The sequence below is a fragment of the Engystomops pustulosus genome, chromosome 5, assembly GCF_040894005.1.
Source record: "Engystomops pustulosus chromosome 5, aEngPut4.maternal, whole genome shotgun sequence".
Classification (NCBI taxonomy): domain Eukaryota; kingdom Metazoa; phylum Chordata; class Amphibia; order Anura; family Leptodactylidae; genus Engystomops; species Engystomops pustulosus.
This window is the reverse complement of record NC_092415.1, coordinates 152,651,322-152,673,099: the sequence shown is the minus strand read 5'-3', so window position 1 is coordinate 152,673,099 and position 21,778 is coordinate 152,651,322. Positions and strand designations below refer to the sequence as shown.

The 21,778-nt window shown below is 38.1% G+C and overlaps 1 protein-coding gene and 1 long non-coding RNA gene across 4 annotated transcripts; one reads left to right on the top strand and one right to left on the bottom strand.

Annotated features, from left to right (window-relative positions):
* Positions 1-466: 466 nt before the first annotated feature.
* Positions 467-15,031, bottom strand: LOC140133354 (uncharacterized). Of its 3 annotated transcripts, none has more exons than XR_011855876.1 (4): positions 14,968-15,031; positions 6,725-6,876; positions 3,770-3,931; positions 467-607 (listed from the first exon to the last, which is right to left on the bottom strand). It is a non-coding gene; the product is annotated as an uncharacterized lncRNA (long non-coding RNA). The 3 variants fall into 3 exon arrangements; XR_011855875.1 differs by having other exon boundaries at positions 14,946-14,985; XR_011855874.1 differs by lacking the exon at positions 14,968-15,031 and having other exon boundaries at positions 6,725-7,010.
* A 45-nt stretch (positions 15,032-15,076) lies between these two features.
* LOC140133353 (germ cell nuclear acidic protein-like) lies at positions 15,077-17,686 on the top strand. Its single transcript, XM_072153448.1, has 8 exons — positions 15,077-15,181; positions 15,573-15,650; positions 15,775-15,856; positions 15,956-15,998; positions 16,155-16,305; positions 16,730-16,859; positions 16,941-17,148; positions 17,297-17,686. Exons 1-8 carry the CDS (start codon positions 15,110-15,112, stop codon positions 17,403-17,405), a joined length of 873 nt encoding a protein of 290 aa, XP_072009549.1. The 5' UTR covers positions 15,077-15,109; the 3' UTR covers positions 17,406-17,686.
* Positions 17,687-21,778: the final 4,092 nt, after the last annotated feature.

Here is a 21,778-nt window from a genome sequence, read left to right as displayed (position 1 = left end):
TGATCATTTAGTAAAAATGGTGAACACTGGAATCAACATCATTGCACCATTTTACAATGCAGCATTGGAATTTGCATTGTACAAGTCAAACTTGCACATACCAAGACTTTAAACAACTTGTGCTATTATTTTGAAGTGATTTAAATTATATATTGTATGAAACGTGTTTTTATCATATACATTATATGTATAAACCAACTTTTTCAGTAACATTGATTGCATATTGTGGTGCTTAGTTGACGATTACTTGTTTGCATATATTCCCATGTACTGTATCTTTGGCTGCCTTGTATTTTGTGGCAAAAATAGCAACAATGGGAAAAGCTAAGAGCAAAACAAAAAGTAACCATGACTGAAATGAAGAAGGCAATGATAAATGGGGGAGGCTTGGTGGGGTTTAAATTCAGCAGTACATAATGTCACCAGCTTTCTTCTCCCAGTGGAGTATCAAAATTTAGTCCATCTTGTTTCTTCAAGTGACTCAGAAGTTTTAATAGGCTACTAAACTGAGGGCGAAGAGAACTTCTGCTTCTTAGTTGCCTTTTTCCAAATCGTCCAATTGGTCGGACACCACGACCGACATACCAATAGGGATCAATCTCAGGGCCTAAAATAATAAAGGGAAGTAAACTTTACTACTAATCAGCAAATAAAAGAAATGTGTACATTACTTACATGAAATTTATGTGTGTCATTCTTTGAAAGTTACACTGTATTAAAAATTAGATGAAGCGTAAATACACACCTCCCTAACAATAACCCAATGTCAGCAAGGGAAAATCTGACGATAAACTGCATATTCACTAGCTGTTCCATGATGGGAAATTTAATTTTAGATCCATTCTCCTTTAAAGGAACCTGTCATCAGAGTCCTACCACCACCTACCACAGAAACCTACCACCACGGATCTAATTGTTAAGGTAGATTTGGTGGTAGGTGCATCTAACATTTGTAAGGATAGCCCTTTTAAGGGCTAATCCTTTACTCCAATCTATGTCTTATATAATCTTAAATCGGGGAATAAGCAAGGTTTCTAAAGAGGTTACTGGAGGGTGAAGTAGCAAGAGCTGAGGCTACTCGGTGCGGCTACTCCACGCCCCAGTAGCCTCTTTGATCCTACTACCAGATAGCTTAAGTGCACCAGTCCACGAAGCCGGAGTTCTGCACATGTGCAGGACGTAGGCCGGTGGTTGAATAATCTCAGCTTCGAAACTGGAGTAGTGAGCAGCTTTGCAGAGGACTGAGCGCAGCTCCTCGTAACTGCGCACAGAAGCTATCTGGTAGGAGGATCAAATAGGCTTCTAGAGTGTGGAGTAGCTGCGCCGTATAACCTCAGCTCCAGCTACTCCACGCCCCAGTAGCCTCTTTAGAAAATTTCCATATCGACTAAATTAAAGATTATAAAAGATAGAGTGGAGTATAGGATTATCCCTAAAAAGGGACATCTTTACATACCTTAGATGCCCCTACCACCGGATCTACCTTAATAGGTAGATCCGTGGTGGTAGGTTACCTTTAGTTTCAAAGGTGCCTTTCTCATGCATCCTAATAATTCCAGTGCTTTTTAAACATTCTTTAACATTATCTGTCTCCCTACCAGCAGTGTGTGGTACTGGTGGGGTACAGTTTAAATGAGAATTGCTAGTGTAAGTGAGCTGATGTAAGTGGGGGGAGTTAGCAGGGAGAGGCTGAGGGAGGGGTAGGGCAATGAGTGAGGATGAAGGGAGTAGAAATTAATGGGAAGATAACTTCTGCCAAATGAACTGGCCACTCACACTCACCACACACTGTGGCAAGAAGCCAGGTAATGTTAAAGAAACAATTAAAAAGCACTGGAATTATTCAATGCACCACATGCATATTTATTATCAACATGCCAGAGGCTAGGCCCAGCCAGGATCTTGATCTTATACTCATGAATACTATTGTAAGGTCCCGGCAGGGTGATTGTTCATGGACAGATAGAGATCACATGATTCTCCATCTGTGGCCATATAATGGATAGGAATGTCTGACTGGTGAGGTAAAGGTCAGGAAACTTCACTCTATATGTTAATAAGGCGGTGCAGAACTTGTAATAGATGAATATTGATAAATTACCTAATATCCTGTCCCCTAATATCCACACACATTACAAAAAAAGTAAAAAGACCAACGCTAGAGTTAAGTTTGCATTGGAAACAAAATCAACTTGCTACAAAGCTGTGACATGAAAAATTGTTGTCTAACATCTAGTATTCCACAATCCTTCCAAATCAGCAGGTTAAGGTGAGTGTAATAAACTGAAGTATTCCTATTGACTTGAAATTGGAAATTGAGTGTTACACTACTTTGTTATAGGATAGAACAATATTATGTGTGTAAATATTTAAATTTTTATATAGTTAAATAGTAAATATAGTAAAAAAATTTTTACTATTTTTTTTTCTCAATTAAATCATTATTATGGATTACAATAATTAGTATAATTTGTGTTGAATTCTACTGAGAAAGAAATTAAGCAGGTGGTCAAACAGCAAAGTTGAAACATGCAAAAGTTCTCTGTGTCCCTTTAGGTTTGAAGTACTTTTTTAAATTAAATTTCATGTATCACAAGACTTGAAATGAATCATAACATATTTTAGATTACACAATTCAAAACAAAAAGAAAAGTCAAAGTAAAAAAGGAAGTCAATAGATTCATAGTTTTTAATCAATATTTCTTTGGGTCTTTTGGAATAGTGTTGCATATTTCTAGGTTTGTAAGTCCAATTCCACACCCAGTAAATAAACAGAGGATATTTATTAGTAGGATTTCAAGTAAGTTTAGGCTGAATTCAGCAATAATGAACCCAATAGCTATAGAGGTCTAGATACTAGATCTCACAGTATTATTTAGATCTCTGTTTTGGACTTGCTTGGCTTTTAAGTGTATATTTGTGAGCCATTTTATTTCTGGTGAGGTGTTTTTATTTCTATTTTAAAATTTAAGAGAAAAAAACGCCCAATCCTATTTAGCTATGTATTGTCAAAATGTTCAAAATCATTAACCCCTTCATAACTTCCTTAGACCTATATATATGTCCTATTTGCACATGCCCCGTGCAGATAGAACCTATGTATACATCAAGACAGTGTCCCACTGTAAACAATCATATCTCCTGAACTGTGGCATCTAGAATCTCCCCTATAATATAATTTCACAATTCTATGTGACTCAGAACCAGAGAAATCAACTTTAAGTTGCAGTATAAAATTTGATTTTCAAATACAGATGTCACTTCCGACTGTAACTGGAATATCTAAAGTGCTGTTTCACCTAGAAACACAATTGTGATATTAAAGGGGATAATCTCATCTGTAATAGGACACTGATATTGTGTATCTAGGTGCCAGGGTTGAGGAGATACAGCTGTTTAAAGTGAGCCTGTTAGCGGAAGGCAGAATGGAGATGACTCTACAAAAGTACATGCACCCTCTGCCTTTGTCTCCGAACCTGGAAAACAGTTTTGGATTGACACTGTACATATTTATAAAAAATATAGCGTTAAAAGTTTATACAATTTAAAAAAAGTTAAAGTGTCACATGATGAAAAAAGACCCAAAGTAACAATTGTAATGATATATAAAGTGGTTCCAAAGATATCATAACAGAGAGCAGAACAGAGATGCAAAGATTGACCTGGACATTCAGGCACCAATGACCCTCGGTCACAAAGGTGTTAAAAGAACAAGAAGAAAAAATGTTGTAGTATTGGCTTGGCATGAAAACACATGTAGAATACTTACTTCTGTAGTCAATCTGATGGTTCATTGATCTGCTCTGCGCAGATATAACGCTGAGAGATATTAGTAAGACCAGGATATACACTGTGACCATCCTGCGTTTGAATGAAAATTTTGTATTTGGCCACAAATCTGCATTCAGCATGATTAGAAAGTTTTATAATCCTAGAAAGAAACAGACAATATATTACCTTGCTAACACAAAAAATATTATATTGTATCTATTATATGCCATCTAGTGGATTATTTGGCATTGCAGTCAATATCTTATCCGTATCAATGCAATACAACCATATTATGTTAAAGTTAAAAAAATTTACAACATATACAACATATTTTGAGAAAACCAAGCTTAACGGGTATTCCCATTTCAGCACATAAATATTGTTGATTGTATAATAAAAAGTTATACAATTTTTCAATATACTTTCTGTATTAATTCCTCCGATTTTCTAGATCTCTGCTTGTTGTCATTCTATAGGAAGCTTCATGGTTTACTTCCAGTGGATAGAAATCTGTGCATGGTCATGTGATGTCCCAAAGGTGCATGGCTCATTACTATCACAGAGTAATCAGAGCTGTGTGTTGTAACGCACTGTGCACCTGTGTGACATCACAGGACCTCTCCTTTGCACTGTATATTCAGTCTCTTGCTCGTTCTTGCCAAATGCAACTTTAAAGCATTTCTAGAATCTTAACATTTCTTACAATGGAAACTTCTAAAACGCAAATCGTTGCTCTGATTCATTCACGATAAACTACTGTAAATCCCTACTAATTGGTCTCACACGTACTAATCTCTCTCCTCTCTAATCTATTCTATAACGCTGCAGCCAGACTTGTTTTTCAGACCATATGCTACATGGATGCCTCCAGTGTGTTCCAGCCATTACACTGGTTGTCCATCTCCTTCTGTGTACAGCATAAATGAATCACCCTCATCCACAAAGCTCTGCATATTGCTGCACCTACCTACCTCTCCTCCCTCATCTCAATCTATCACCCAACCCATGCTCCTTGATCTGTCAGTTATCTTCGATTATTCACTACCTTAATTCAAACCTCTCATTCACATCTCCAGGACTTCACCCAAGCTGCACCAATTCTCTGGAATGCCCTACCCCTATCTATCAGGCTAATATCCAACATCCAAAGCTTCAAAGATGCTCTTAAAACCCATCTCTTTAGGAAAGCCTATCACACTCGCTAACTGCATGCAACTTCAACTCTCTTTTTACCCCCTCATCCTCATAGATTGTAAGCTTGTGCAAGTAGGGCCCTTACCCCTATTGTTTCTTATGACTGTTATTACTCTGTAATGTCTTATTTTTTTTATATATTTTCCCCAGTATCTGTAAAGTGCTACGGAATTTGATGGCGCTATATAAATAATGATTATTACTATTATGACTGGGGACATATTTCTAGACATAGAGGCTTTCTATAGAATGACAGCAAGCAGAGATTCAGAAAACATTTTGTATGTATTTTTATTTCACTTACATGGTATATAAAATCTATTCTTTTAGAAGACCATTTTCCATATAATTTTAATTGGTTTCTTGAAGTAGTTTCAGATTTTTTTCTAACTGTATGTGGTGAAGAAGTATTGTAGGTCCTTCAAAATGTAAGGGTAGGATAACTAACTACCTGATTACAGAAAAAGTTGGACATGTCTTGATGTGTCATTATAATACATAGTTCACAGAATGTTTATAGAAGGTGAACAGCTATTCTAAGTTAAAATATAAAAAAAATAATGATCACTGTATGAATAATATTTCCATTTCTTTTATTGCATTATTCATTCATTTTAGTATGCTTAATGGTAATCTCCCTCCAAAAAATGTGTGATAATAATTTCATGTATTTTGTTGTTTATATGCTAACATCAAAAAGATTCAAATAATTCATGTATTTTAACTAGAAAAATACACTCTACAAATATTGTCAATGGAATTACCACTGAGGCTTGTAATGGACCATAGTAGTTGCCATTTGCAGCTGCTGAAACCACTTTCTGTCACTGATTAAAGGGACTTTTACAGGACTGAAGTTCATTAATAACAGTAATTGAAGAAGTTTAGCCTTCCCATGTGTACTTAAAAAGAAACATCATAAATTACTTGACAATCAAGTGCAGACAAAAATGGCATTGACACTGAACTAAAAGAGCCATGTTCTGTGAGATTTGCTGTGTGAAGAGAGAGGTTTAGTCCTAAGTGCTTTATTGTGTGTCCTGTGTGTATTGCATTGACTTGGGTTATATTTATTCACACCAAGAAGCCCTTAAATAATGAATGATGCGAGCACAACACTTTTGCACACAGTTTTCTTTTAGAACTGAGATAATAAATGCATAAACAATTAGGTAAACTTAAATATGTAATAACATTGATATTATTATATTAATAGAAATAATCATATAGATGTAGATAATCTAAGCTAATGAATGAATTAATAGACATATATGACACAGATAATAGATGATATAAAGAGAGATACAGGTTTATAGAAATGAGATAAATACATACACAGATAATATATTATAAGATAGATAAATATATATGAAATAGGAGCTTCGTATACACATTTCTGACTTGGAATTTTTCGATCTATATATGAAAAAGGATGTGGATGGATGGATAGATAGATAGATAGATAGATAGATAGAAAGATAGATAGATAGATAGATAGATAGATAGATAGATAGATAGATAGACAGACAGACAGATAGATAGATAGATAGATAGATAGATATGAGAGATATGAATATATATGAACTAGGTGATAGATATTTTAATCTAATTGAAGAGTAATGTACAGTCAATCTTGTATTCTGTCATATTAACCCTGATTTCAATTATAACCCATCACTACACAGTGAACTACAAGTTACTGATGAAAAAGACAAGTCACTAATGTTAATATGCTATACACAGTTCACAACGTACTCACCGCCTTTTCTGTTTTTGATTTATTCAAGTTGAAGCTGAAAGATGAACCTATTTGCACTGCCACCTTCTTCAGGTAGGTTTTTCTTTTTATAGCTTATTAGTCTGATGACACATTGAATGGGACGTCAGCTCTACCTCCAGAAGGCAGGGAGGCTGGAGAAAAATAGAGGGTAAAAGAAGTTCCTTCAGCTCAATTAAAAGCAAACACTTATCATTGATGGAGTGTAGCATCTGCCTTCCCAACACGTCCCTGTACACTTTGTCAGAGCGAATCGACAGCTGTACAGCACCACTAAGCAAGTTGTATTTGACTTTCTCATCAGTAGTCCCTCTTATAAGGCACCAGTAGGTGTCTTTGGAGGTGGATCCTGCGTCAGTGGCAACATTTTTCCTACCAAATAATATTGATTTGTTATTTTTTTTAAATTCAATACTTGTTAAGAAATATACATGTATTTAAATTTGTATATATACTTCTATCTATTTATAAGTATATAAATTATATGGATATATACCGTCTGTCAGCAGAAATTGACCTAATAAGCCACTACTACTATTTTGTCAAGCAGTCGAACATCTTCCAGATCATGTTTGGTCCATGACCCAGTATGGTGGAATCATCAAGAAAATCTACTTTGAAATCATGAAGTAGATCGGTTGTATAAAGTCAAGGAGGTGGAGAATTTAACACTGAAGTCAAACTCTCTTTTCCTGAGAAAGCCCCCTTTACTGTAATTGATGGTCCTGCATCAAAAGACATCACTAACCAGAAATCTGACATCAGAAACATGATTTAAATCACAGAGAAGGAGGCTTTCATTGCTCCCCGCATTGACTTCAGTGTTAAACTCTCCTCCTCTTTGACTTTACACAACCAATTTACAGCTCACTTCAAAGTTGATTTTCTGGATAATACCACCACACTGGGACATGAAAGAGACAATAAGTAGAAGGTGTTACAATGCTTTACAATATTCTGGTTGTGGTTTATTAGATTTCCTTTAAGTTACCAAGCTGGCACTTTGTGATAAATAATTTGGTCTTGATTGTACTCAACCTCTAAAAGGTTCACGATTACTGGTATAGGGGAATGTTAGCCTTTCAAATTAGAGGGTAGTGTAAAAAGTATGAGGTAGGACAGATGAATTAACAAAGGGAGATTTATCAGGACTTATAAGCCAGTTTCTTGACGTACAAGCCCTGAAATAATCACAATTACTGGCGGTTTGCCGATATTGCATTTTTCCCCCTTTACATCTTCTCCACACCAAGTGGGCATGGAGGGGCCTGAAAGAGGGCACAACCCACAGGCTGTTCCACACCAAGAGGGCTGGACGTGGTTGTTCCTTACTCTAAAACGATACAATGTTTGAACAGTAAATAAGCAATACATGTCACGGGTGGTCCTGCGACCCACATCGCGGGTCGCGGGCTCACCCGTGCTGCTCTGCTCCCGCCAGCGCGCCGCCAGTGCATCTCACCTGTCCTGGCTCCTGGCTCGCTCCCCTCCACTGTGCACCGCTCCCCTCCACTGGCACCTTCTCCAGATTTAAAGGGCCAGTGCACCATTAATTGGTGCTGGCCATATTGCCCAATTCTACATAAGCCTGCCTCTTCCTGAAAGCCTTGCCGGATCTTTGTGCCTCATAGCCTAAGAGAAAGCTTCCAAGCGAGTATTCCTGCGTTCCTGTGTATTCCTGCGTTCCCGTGTATTCCTGTGTGTTCCCGCTCCTGTGTTGCCGTGTTACCCGAGTTCCTCCGTGTTGCTGTGTTCCGTGTGCCTGTGTTCCCATTCCCACCTGCCTGGACCTCCCGTTGCTGACTCCGGACTTGGACTTGACGCCTGGACTTGACTACGAGATTGTCATCCGCTAAGATACCTCGACCTCGGCTGCCACCGCGGGCTGGTCGCACCTGTGGAACGACCTGCTGGTATCCTGCCGCAGCAAGTCCAACCCGCTTTGCGGCGGGCTCTGGTGAAAACCAGGTGCCACTTGGGCTCCGGTCCCAGGTGTCGGCTAGTTCCATCTCCCACGGTGGTCCAGGGGATTCACTGATCCTGACAATACATAAACTTGCAATAAAATATCTTCATTAGAAATTAGTAGTGGTAAACAAGGTGGTTTGGGAGGAAACCCACAGAGTCAGCATGTGTTGGCCTGATTAGTATGAATGGATACTACAGGAAATATACAATATCATTGGTAGCGCCATGAATGGTTTCTTTTAGTTAGGCTGTGGACCTTTATGATGCTTTTTCTTTCATATTGCTGCTGTAGTTTAGCTTTGACTTGTTCATCCTTACACAAACATATTTATGCCTTGGTATGAGTTATATTAAAAGGTTTGTCCAAGACCTGAAAAAAATTATATGTGGCCGGGATGGGACTGCATAAAAAAATAAACATTTAATTACCTTTGTGGTCCCTCCTGGTGTCCCGTAAAAACATCTCTCCCAGCCGTGCCCCTGTTTCTTTACAGGGGCACAGAAGCTGCACTTTAATATAACCCATAAAGTACAAGGCATAAATATGTTAGTATGCGAATGAACAAGTCAAATCTAAACTACAGCAGCAATAAAAAGAAACATTTATAAATATGGCTTATATTAATAATACTTTGGAATATCCATTTATTCTAATCAGGTAAACACACCTTCTTTCCTCCCAAAACATCTTTTTTGCCACTACTAATTTTTAATGAAGATATTTTACTGCAATTTTATGTATTGTTTTTTGGTGCTGTGTATTTCTTGATATGAGGATATTGTGGTAGTTATACCTGTACCTTATTGGTAACACATCTAGCAATGAGCCAAAAAATTGATAATACCCTGTAAACACCACAATATCAGCTAGGTAATAATTATTCATACATTAAATATAACCACATTATGAGTAACAGCCGAACAGTCAACATCTTATAGGTTTAAAGTGTAGTCCATGAGTCATATTAAAGATGATATTATCAACATCATCTTATAGATCTCATCTGGCTTGAGGTTATGTGAGTTGTATAACTAGAGGTACAGTTAAGGATATACATTAGGCAGTAATTTAATCTTATTTAACCTACTCAATACAAGAAAAAATATATATAGTTAAAATCACATGAACGGATACAGACAATTTTCCAACTTTGTTTAGCTCACAGAAATGGAGCAAAGCTCAAGGCTTCATTAAGACCTACTGGGGAAGCGTGGGCGAAACGCGCATTGGGGCATCTGGGTGTTGTTCCTACTTACACTACATCATGGGTAAGACACTGTTCTTATATTTAAAGTTTCACCAAGGCTAAAATACTATATTTAAGAAGGTGTTCGTCAAGCATATATGCCCTTTATTTACTTACTGGGTATTTACTTATGTATTTTTATTGGAGAATTGAGAGACTCCTTATTTTTCTTGTGGTATCTAGTAATTTAATCTTAGTCTGCAGCTAAAATTCTTAACTATGTATTAACTGCCAATATCATTGGTTCCATAACAGACAAAACCAGAATCCTGGTTCAATTTGAAAGAGGATATAGATGCTATGGAGGCAAAGATAGAAGTGTCTTAAAGGGGTTTTCCCACAGAGGAAAAATATGCTCTATTCATGGGATGGCGCCTAACTTGCTGATCAGTGGGGTCTCAGTCCATCGGACCCCTTGTCGCTCCTCAGACTAATGGAGCAGACGTCTGCGTATGCTCTACAGAGCTGATGGAGATCAGTGAGCGCCTCGTTTTACCGATCAGCACTGAGACCCCCACAGATCAGCAAGTTTGGCCCTATTCCGTGGATAGGGTATTAGAGCTGTCCATCCATCTATATGCTGAAAATTTGTACAGGAACCCATTTATTAAAGCTACGTTTTGTGCCATTTTGGAGACTATATGATTTTTTGATCACCTTTTATAAAAAATTTTATGTTAAAAAAAAGTGGCGTTTCTGATATTGGGGCTTTTTTCTTCTGTTACAGGGTTCAACGCCGGGAATAATGGTTATTATATTTTTATAGATATGACATTTTGGGGCTTGGCAATACCTAACATATTTATGATTTTATTTTTTTATTTTTATATCAGTTCTAGGGAGAGAAGGTTGATTTGAACTTTCAGTTTTTTTCAGACTCCCCCCCCCAAGGACACTTTAACTTAAGGTTGTCTTATTGATTCATCCTACCATATACTACCATACTACAGTCTGGTAGTATATGTGGATTTTGCACATGATCTGCTACAATGTGCCACTGGCACAAAAAAAGCCTCAGATGGCATCACGGGGAGCAACGATCAATGCCAATATGGTGGTGTCCAAAATGCACCGGCCCTTGTCTGCCGCCATTGGCTTTTTTTCAGACAGCAATCAAAAGGTTAAGCGTTTGTTACTGTGGGTGTTTGCTGCTACATGAAACAAACAAGCTTGTATGGAGACGGCTCTGCCCATGAGCCCTCTCTATACTCTTGTAATCAGTGTATGATTTACAAATACGTTACATATTGTTAAGGTTTAATGTTTTTTAATTATTTAATCTGTCAATTCATTTTTCTGTTCTTGTTTGTGCGTCTTCATAACACCGAGGTTTTGCTGGCATCGTTTTGCTAATTTTTTGTCTCAATTCAGCTGAATTGCGCCAAAAAGGTGCAAATACAAACAAGCACATCTAAGATAAATAGGGCAAACCTAAGGCATACCACAACTTCTCTACATTTTACCACCAATGGAATAAGGAAATAAAAGGTGCAATCAACCAAAAAACAACTAAGAAAAAAAAAAACATAATGAAAAAATAATAATAAATAGCAGTGCTACACAGAGCTTGCCAGATCAGTCATGACCTCCTAGTATTAAAAAAAGAGCGTCTGAACTCATGCTCAACCATGTGTTCGATGGAGGACCCAGCAGGCTACCACCGATTACATTGATATCCCCTATCCACAACAAAGTTGTGTTCTTCATTGCTGTCTCTGTTGAGAGTGCATACATAGTGCAGGTTAAAGCTAAGGCACTCACCAGTTCTGAGTGTATAATACATCCTTTAATCAAAGTGAAGCAAACAGAAAGGGTGCAAACCAAGGGGACAGAGCCGTTTCATGCTCACCGGTGCTTTCTTAATCCAAATTTCTCAAGCCTCCCCACCAACCATGGTTGTTGCAATCAGCTGGTCAATTCATTCAGACCAGCCAAAAGCATGGATGAGCCACTGCAGTAGTGTCAGTTTAATAGGCAGGGAAGATAGTGGGGCAAGATAGCTGAGAAATTGCATCAGCCATCTTCCCCTTGTGGTCTGGGTGTGTCTTGTCCCCCTCCCCTGGCCATGATCACTGCAATTTAGAGGTTAAATTATATCAGCAGGGGTGGATGAGGGATCTAGTAATGATTGTTGGGTCTAGGACAGCACGAATTACCAATAGATTTTGATTCTGAAGGGGAAGATGCCCCATTCCTGTATTTCTCCTCCCCCACCTCCTCATCCGCTGCTGGAGTAGTTGCAGTTTTTTTCATATTTAATAAATATACATAAGTGGTTTAGTTTCCAAAATGAAGGTCACTTGTTGGTGGTTCCCTCTGTTTTGTACCACTAAGGCTCTCATAATGCATCCTGACACGTCCTGCAAAATTTCTGTCAAATTTTGGTTCTAAAAGGCAAACATCTCTCTTTCGCTTCTGAACCCTTCTGCATACCCATGCAACATTTTATATCCGCATGTTGGAAAATTCTACGTCCGGGAGAAATAGTTTTACGCATTTTTGGGGGTTGTTTTATCTTATATCCCTTGTAGCTTAGGAAAATTAGTGGCAAAAATGACTTTTTGGGTAAATTTTAACCTTTCTCCTTTTTGTGGCCTAATTTGATGATACACCTGTAAGGACCAATACACATATTACACCATGCTAAATTCTCCGTGGGGTGTACTTTCCAAAGTGGGGTCACTGTTTGTGGTTAATCGCTGTTTTGGTACCACAAGGGCTCTCCATAAGCATCCAGACACATAAAAAGTATTTCAGCTGTAAAATCTGCTTGGTTTTGGGGTGCCAGTTAATATTAAATTAACAACAATATTCAATGGATCTTTATAGGGGATTTATTAAGGGTACAATACAGGGAACCATACATAGAGGGTAAACTAACTAAGGGACAGAGAGACAGTGGGGAAGGAAGTGCTCTAACTAAAGATCTGTATACAATTTTATATGCATACATTCATAGCTCTCACACTTTGCCCATCCTCTTACCGCCTCCACCACTGTCTTGGCCAATCCGATGATGATGTAGAGTCAATAGGTGGCCTCCTTGCCTCCATATCTTCTTATCACACAAACTTACAGGACAAGTAATTTGAGTCTTTGTTTTCCCTCTAGATCTGGGAGAATCCCCACGGGGCCTTAGCCTCCAGGTGTAATAGCACAGTCCATTGTTATCACATGCAGCTGTCTCTACCATCTTTATTAGGGCAATGTAGGCATTTATGGCTTAGTTCTTCCTCTGTCCACAAAGACCCTTACATTGTCTCAAGCCACATCATTTTGCACTTCCAACATCAGCCATATTTGTTCTCCAAAAACTGAACAGCACTCTGTTCCTTCCAAGTGTATCACTGTGCACATGCAGAGGTGTAAAGTCATAGATTGGGTATTGGCATACTCAGAAGGAGAGACCAAACATTGTGATGCATTTTCCTTTTAAATTCCCTTTTGAAGTTAAAATTTTCAGTGTTCAATGAATATATTGTTAAAAAAGTAAAATTTTCATAAATTCACTTCCATTTTTTTTCACCCTCGTAAAACGCTCAAAGGGTTAACAAGCTTCCCAAGTGTTGTATATCTTTGTCGATTTCCGTGATAATCTGAAAAATCACTCCTGAGGTTTGAAGAGGCTAGAAATTGTGCCAAGTTAAATCAAACATATGGTAAATGTTAGTAAACAAGTTCTTTTGGTGATATGACTAACTTTCCATAAAAGTACCAAATTTTGAATTTGGTTCAAACTTTTTGAAGTTTAAAAATTTAAAATTTAAAAGAGAGCCGTGTCATGAAGGTGCATAATGTTCCTGAATGAAAACCTACCTACAGAAATCTACCTACTAAGGTAGATCTAATGGAAGGTTCCCACTGTCCGGCTAGACTACTGAGGCATGGACTATCAGCTATCAAAAGTGACTAAAGAAGTCTAAAAGACATGATAATAAGCGGTAAGGTGTTTTAGATGCAAATTCTGGCTAATTTTGCTTAGTTCCTCAAAGTGCATGAAACCTCAGGTTGAAACCTCTCAAAGACGTTACACTACACAGATCCTGGGATTTTATACATGAACCTTCTTCTATCACTGAAATAATGTCTTAGGGTCAGTTCAACCAGAAAATTTCTGGCAAAGTTCGGGCATATGTTGTTTAGTTCCCCAAAGTGCATGGAACCTTTATCTGACTTAAAGGGGTATTCTCGTCTGGGTATTTACATTCAGTTTGATAAATCTGCCATATATAAACATTTCTTCAATTAGATGTTATTAAAAAAAATGTTCCTGTGTGAAGATAATTTCTCATCAATGTAGTCATTTTATCCCTTAGAAACGAGATGGCTTCCCCGGATACGGCCACCTCTGCCTGACAGATGCCACACATTAACAAAAAGGTTTTGTATATGAAATGTCCAGGAGTTACTACATGTCCTACACCCGTACTGTAGTCATGATTGCTGAATCCTGGTGGTCCGGCAGGGCTCTATAGCGCATGTCTGGCCACCGCTGCCAGAGTGTGACGTGGTCATAACCGAGGAAACCATCTCGTTTCTAAGGGACAACATGGCTATGTTTATAGGAAATTATCTTCACACAGGAACATTTTTTTTAATAACATCCAACTGAAGAAATGTTTATATATGGAAGATTAGTGAAACTGAATGTGAATGCCCAGACGAGAATACCCCTTTAAAGATGTTACACCACAACTTGAGGTTTTATGACCTTCTTATGTTAATGTCATTGATTTCATTTGGCAGCTGTTGATTACTTTTTACTGTTAAAATGAATTTTGTTGACATGGAATGTTTTGTGGATTTCCAGGACAAAATAATCTCAAGGATTCTAGAAAGTGGTTTTTCAAGCAGATTTTAAATCTCAGTTCTGGTAAGTTTTTTGCAAGCCATGACCAGCAGTGACTACATACAAAAAGTATAATGGAGTAACTTGTACATATTCTGTGCTTAGAATATACAGTATATATAAATATATATATACACACACATATGGGGTATATTGCTCACATGTTCCATGATATCAAGGTATCAGTGATGTCACACAAGCCATGAGGTCACAGTATGAAGAGATAATAAAAGTTCCGGTTCCGGTCTCACACACTGAGAGTGTTAGAGTTAGTGGTTTAGAGATTTTTGCTTTTCCGCAAAAATGCCCAAAAGAAAGCAAAAACATAGCTTTGTTTTAGATTCTGATTCCGACAACAGCGGCAGCGATGACCGGGTGAGTTGTAATTTTGTAAAATGTAATTTTGTAGCCATAATTGGACGAATAATATTAAATATAGATATAAACCCAGTTCTACCAGAGTCAGTCCTATCCCTTATATAAAGGTCAACATAGGAGAATTTGGGGGTACCTAGTAATGCCCAAAGAACTAGCATACTGCCGGGCCAGGTGGTTCTACTACATCTATTACTACCACTATCAGCTACTGGGTCATTGATAGTCTATCTTAAGATCCTCTGCCTCAGCTCCAGAGAGATGCTGCCTTGTACCTTATACTACAAAAGATGTATTCTAGAATTTACGCCGGTCAAAGAGGATAAAGTGAAGTTAATAAATGTACTTAAATTATTTGAAATTAAAACATTATGTTACTTTGTTTCCATAGATTCTGGTCAATGCAAAGATCCGCAAAATTATTGAGTCCAATATTTGGGACAATAGCAGCGATGAGACTTCACATCAGGTAAGTGGCCGTTTCTCTACATTGTTATCTATGGCAATGAGTGGCTCTGTGCAGGATTTATTGCACTTTTATACTGTTTCTTTTCCTGATGGTAATTGTCTGGTTCTTATGCTCTTTATTCCAGTCCCATCCATTTATACCAAGGTCTCCAAGGAGCCTTGAAGAGGAGGATGGTGGCTCTGGTTCCTACCACCCACCCATAGCAGGTATCTAACAAACTTCTGCATTGAGTTATAGTAAATTACACTTTTACAATTAGTATAACTAAATGACAAGTTCATGTTGTGATTTGTTGTATTTTTTAGATCTGAATTCTCCATCCTCAAGCATTGAGCTGGTGGAGGAAAGGTACAGTATATGTATATTCCCCATCTTCTCAGGTTCATGTTATCTAGACACTAGGTGGCAGTATTATGTAATGATATATTCTTAGGTAATATTGTTTGTTTGTTCTTAGAATCTATTGATTATTGGTGTGTGATCTTCTTCTATGTTTTGTTACAGTATCAGGATACAGGAGCGTCCCATCAATTACTGTTTCCTGACAGATCTCGCTTCTCCTCAATCCAAATATGTGACCAACTTCCAGGAGAACAAGCAGGAGCTGACAAGATGCCTGTATGAGTTTTACAACCAAACCGTCTTTGATGATGAGGTATTTATTATAATATACACCTATGTACAATGTATGTATGTTGTTAAATATAGCACAGGCCAATATAGATTGAGTATTTACCTCCATACATCATAGAATCATAGACACAAAGGGGCTTGTGTGCCAGCGTATGATAGCCCCGCCGCTGCATGTTCACAGCGGGATACAACAAGAGGCTTCTGCCTGGTGTAGAAAAAAAACGCAGTCGGCGACTTTTCACATATGAAAAGTCGCCGGTGGCAGCAAGTGCACAGGCGGGAAGGTGGCAGATCGGGGCAAATAATCGCAAGTGCTAGCAATAAGCTAGCATTTGCGATTATTTCAGGGCCTCTGCACCACGCCAGGTCCTGATAAATATGCCCCAAAGGTTCTATGTAAAATATTTTTATATATTTTAAAATATTTTTCCTTCCTTCTCCTGTAGCTTCCTGCAGATATGAAAATCACCTGGAATAAAAGGCTGAGAACAACAGCGGGTCTCACTAGAATGTGTGAGGAGGATGGCAATCCATATGCCATCATTGAACTCTCTGCCAAAATCTGTGATTCTGCAGGTATGTTTTGCTTCATGTACAACTGCTGCTCTGAAATCTTCCATGTGTCTTTAATGCTGATTGTAAGTTTCATTTCTTCAGCACGACTTCGGGACACACTAATCCATGAGATGTGTCATGCTGCATGCTGGGTCATCGATGGAGATAGATATGCTGGACATGGATGGCGCTGGCTGTTCTTCTGTCAGACGGCCGCACAGGCTCACCCTGACCTCCCACCGATTACCGCATACCACAGCTACGAGATCCACTACCCGGTGGTGTATGAGTGCTCTGGGTGCCAATTCAGGTAAGTTACCATCTATACAATGTGAAAGTTACTTCCACTGCTTGCTTCCCTTATATCTCCACATTAGTAAAGGGGTGCTATTGTTACTTTGTGACTGGTTTGCGCTTTAAGAATTTGTCAGTAATATAAGCTTTTTCTATCTCTTTAGGGTTGGACGTTGGAAAGCCTCTCTTGACACACAGAGGTATGTCTGCGGCCATTGCAAAGGGGACATGATTCTCCGCAAAGACCCAGCAATGATCCCAGCACAGAGATAACATCCAGATGTGGAATTTATCATCTCTGTTTTCCACACAACAGATTACCATCTTACCACCTCAGGGCAGCACGGTGGCTCAGTGATTAGCACTGTGGCCATGCAGCATTGGGTCCATCTAACCAATCACATTGTCTGCATGGAGTTTGTATGTTCTCCCCGTGTTTGCGTGGGTTTCCTCCGGGTACTCCGGTTTCCTCCCACATTTAAAAATATACTGATAGGTTAATTGGCCCTAATAAAAAGAATTATACTTTCCCCAAACAATTATCATAGTGTCTAAGTGATTGTATGACAAAAAGGTATATTATAATTATGTTCATTGCCCATTATCATTGTGACTGTGTTAATCCCCTTGTATTTTTCATCTATTGCCTTCAAAAATCAACTCTGGGAGACGATACAAATGACCCTAAATGCTGTAGCCTCACAGACAGATACACGATACAGGAGGACTTCCTTCTCCCATTGTGTAAAACAGCAGGCAAGGGGAGGAGGAAGCACCAAGGGAGCAGAGAGGAGGGGGAGACGTGCTCGGCACTGTGTTGCCTGTGAAGATACAGCACAGAGGGGCTCTGGTAATGATCCCTCTCCCAGAGCCCTTCTGCCTTATTAGCAAAATTTTAAAAGCTTATTTTAGAAGGAAGGATAAAATGGATAACAAACAGTCAGGTTCCCGGGTCTCTATGTAAGTGCACATGGTTTAGCATGCTTGATTTTGATGGTAGATTTTCCTTAAATGGGTTATTTTTATGCAGATAAGATTCTTAAATACACTCAGGATAACAAAATAACACATTCTCTAATTCACTATTTACAAAAATATAGGGTTTCACAGATATTATTATAACTTGTCTCTATCAATCCTTGTGTTTACAATTTTGGTTGCCCCTGGATACGACCGAACCGACTATGGTCGGATACTTCTCATGAATAGCTTCTCTTATCTGCACACTGCTGTGCTATATGTATCCTGGCACAGGCACGTTCTGCGTGCAAGCAGCAGTGTGCACAGACTAACTATACAAGCTACAAAAGAGATTAAGGCCTTTATAGCAGAGCTGACTATCTGTTTCATTGATTAGGTGTGGGAGCAGGGCTGACTGTGTGTGTGTGTGTTATAGCTGAGTTAGCAGAGCTGAGAGTGTCATTGTGTTAAATATTAATCTCAAGCAAAAATAGAAGAAAAGACAGAACAAGTTAAAAACACTTAAAAAACACCCACACTTCGGGTGTGAAGAGCTCAAACACTCCCCAGTAGTACACCAATACAATGTATAACAATTCATTCGAAAAAATCGATACAAAACATGCCAGTGTTGGAATTACTTACAGGAACACACCGGAAGTGTGTATTACCATAGTGACCATCGTGCGTGTCACGCACAAGGAAGTCAGTGTATGAGGCTGTCGGGCTGTCCAGCTGGTATGCATTCCAAACATTGCAACAGGCGGGTCGCCAGCGATGCACTGTAGCGCCGTGGGTAAACAGTAGGAATGTATTGTAGTGATATGCAGCATGGTATATTTTAAAACAATATAATTTAATATATAGCTTATTGAAGTGAATAGTAAAAAAGTGTTATTGTAATTTTTTAAAAATCATGGTGAGTGACAAAATAAAAAAGTGCAAGTGAACACCGTAAGAGCAGAATCCCACGTGACTACAGATAATTAGTGCTGCTATAAAATTAGTGGTGATGATGAACAATATGACGAATATACTATATGTCTATCACAGCAAATAAAATAAAAATCGACAATGTACAAAGTCAAATAAGTATAATCAATCTGCGTACCAACATGCTGCGTACTAGGATAATCAGCCACAAAATCCTAGCCCATTATGTTTGAAATCGAACAATAAAGTTCCTTATGCGCAGGCGCCGGATCTCAAAGAAAGGTCGCATCCCACCAGAGCAAACTATGTGACATTGGCTAAAAAATATAAAAATAGATGAACTGAATAAATATTAATATATGCTATTACAAATCCCACCTAATAAATTGGCCACCCACATATGAATACATATGTATCAGATGATTAGTCAACAGGAAAGGGAAGCCATCACAGAGCAAAATCCTTGACATACAGAGGTTAAGTATGAAACTGTCCCGACAGACTAACTATAACATACAGAAGGGGACCAAAGACACATGAAGTTAAAAAGCAAAAAGATTTGTGTGAATTTAACAGGTTTTCTTCAGAGATCCAGCTTCCATGGAGGGCAACATTCTGAGTGTGAAGATGCAGAATTCCTTTACCAGTCGAACACGAAGTCAAGACACCTAGTGCTTGAAAACAAAGACACAAAATTTTAGTGATGTGCTGGTACGCAGCATGTTGGTACGCAGATTGATTATACTTATTTGCGTTTGTACGTTGTGTCAATTTTTATTTTATTTGCTGTCATAGACATATAGTATATTCGTCATATTATTCCTCATCACCACTAATTTTATAGCACTGATTATCTGTAGTCACGTGGGATTCTGCACTTACGGTGTTCACTTGAATGTTTTAATTTTATTTTGTCACTCACCATGATTTTTTAAAAGTTACAATAACACTTTTTTACTATTCACTTCAATAAACTATATATTAAATTATATTGTTTTAAAATATACCATGCTGCATATCACTACAATACATTCCTACTGTTTACCCACGGCGCTACAGTGCAGTGCTGGAAACTCGCCTGTTGCAATATTTGAAACGCATACCAGAGCAAGCAGAGCTATATAAGGTAGTGGGAGATCATTTGCTGCATATCCACTGAGGAAGCCCGTTTAGCGGGCGATACACGTGGGGCACCTCTACTCCTTCTCCCCAGGATCATTGTTCATAGTAATGTTACTCTTTATCGATATGCATTAGGACTTGCACTTGCACTTTAGGTTACCTGGCACTTTATCCATACACCAAATTGATGTTCACTGGATTTACCTCTTTCCAGGTTAGCCTATGTATAAACATAACACTGGCATGTTTTGTATCGATTTTTTCTAACAAATTATTATACATTGTATTGGTGTACTATTCAACTTGGGAGTGTTTGAGCGCTTCACACCCAAAGTGTGGGTGTTTTTTAAGTGTTTTTAACTTTTGTCAAGATTAAATAAAGTTGAGTAAATTTTCCACATACATCTGTCTTTTCTTCTATTTTTGCTTGCATTTGTACAGATGTGGGAATATAAAAATACAATTGACCCCAATTACGTAATTGTGATATATCCATCTCATGGATCTCATCATCTCTGTGTCATCTCTTTTTCTAGGTGTAAGATACTAGTAGAATGTTCAGAAGCTAAATAAAAGTGTAGATAAACCCTGTACTATGACAATATAAGCTAATTGTCAGCACACAGCATCTCATAGTACAGAGGGATCATATGCTTATAGAGTCCCTGCCCACACTCTGGAATCTTACACTGACCAGTCTATGGAGTCATAGGACCAAAGACAGCAATAAAAATGACTAAAATTGCAATGTAAGGGATTAACAAGGATCTTTGTTGTGTAAACATCACTAGGGGATTAAAATTTAAGAACTTTCTTTAATGGGAAAAACCCTTTAATGGTTTTTACTGTCAATTTACTTTTCTGTTTTTGAGCCTTTTATTTGTCTTTTTTTTCCTGTTCCGTGAAAGAAACTTGATCAAGGTTTTGAGACTTTTTTTGTCTCAAGAAAGCAATGCTTGTACTAGTGCTCTGTATTTGTGGCTGATGCCAGCGTTGTGGTGCAGCATGAAAAAGGGGGAACAGAGAGAATCAGAAAGATGAGTAGAAGGTGTGGCCTTGTCTGTGGGACAGCAGGTTGCAGGAAATTAGAAGTGAAGAATGTGAGCGATAGGGTTAGAGGGTGGTAGGATGGAATTGCTAAGGAGCAAGTAGCAGGCAATGAGAGACAATAGAGAATGGGCATTAATAAAAGACAAATGGATTAAATATTAGCATTGATGGAAGGGAGCAGAAGGGTAGATCTGCAAAACAACTGTGATAAAAAAGGGAGTAGAGATGGTTTTTGGATTGCCAAATCTATTTGTCTACTTCTTAGCTAGACAGTTACAAAATGTTGTTGGAGTGTTTTCTGTTAATATGTCACAGCTAGTGAACAATGGATTTGGAATCAGGATTAGTTATGGATTGAAAAGATTGTGGGGCACAAAGTCCATCACTTATGGACTATGGAAAGTAACTAAGGATAAGCTGGGTTCAAATATTATTCTTATAATTCTTAGGTCAATTTTTGGATAGATTATTTAGTTCTGTCACCTTTTTTACAAATGGGACAAATAAGGATTTCATACTTCGCCGGAGGGAATTGTATTATCTGGGTTTTTGTTTTTACTTTATAACTTTCGTATATTTAA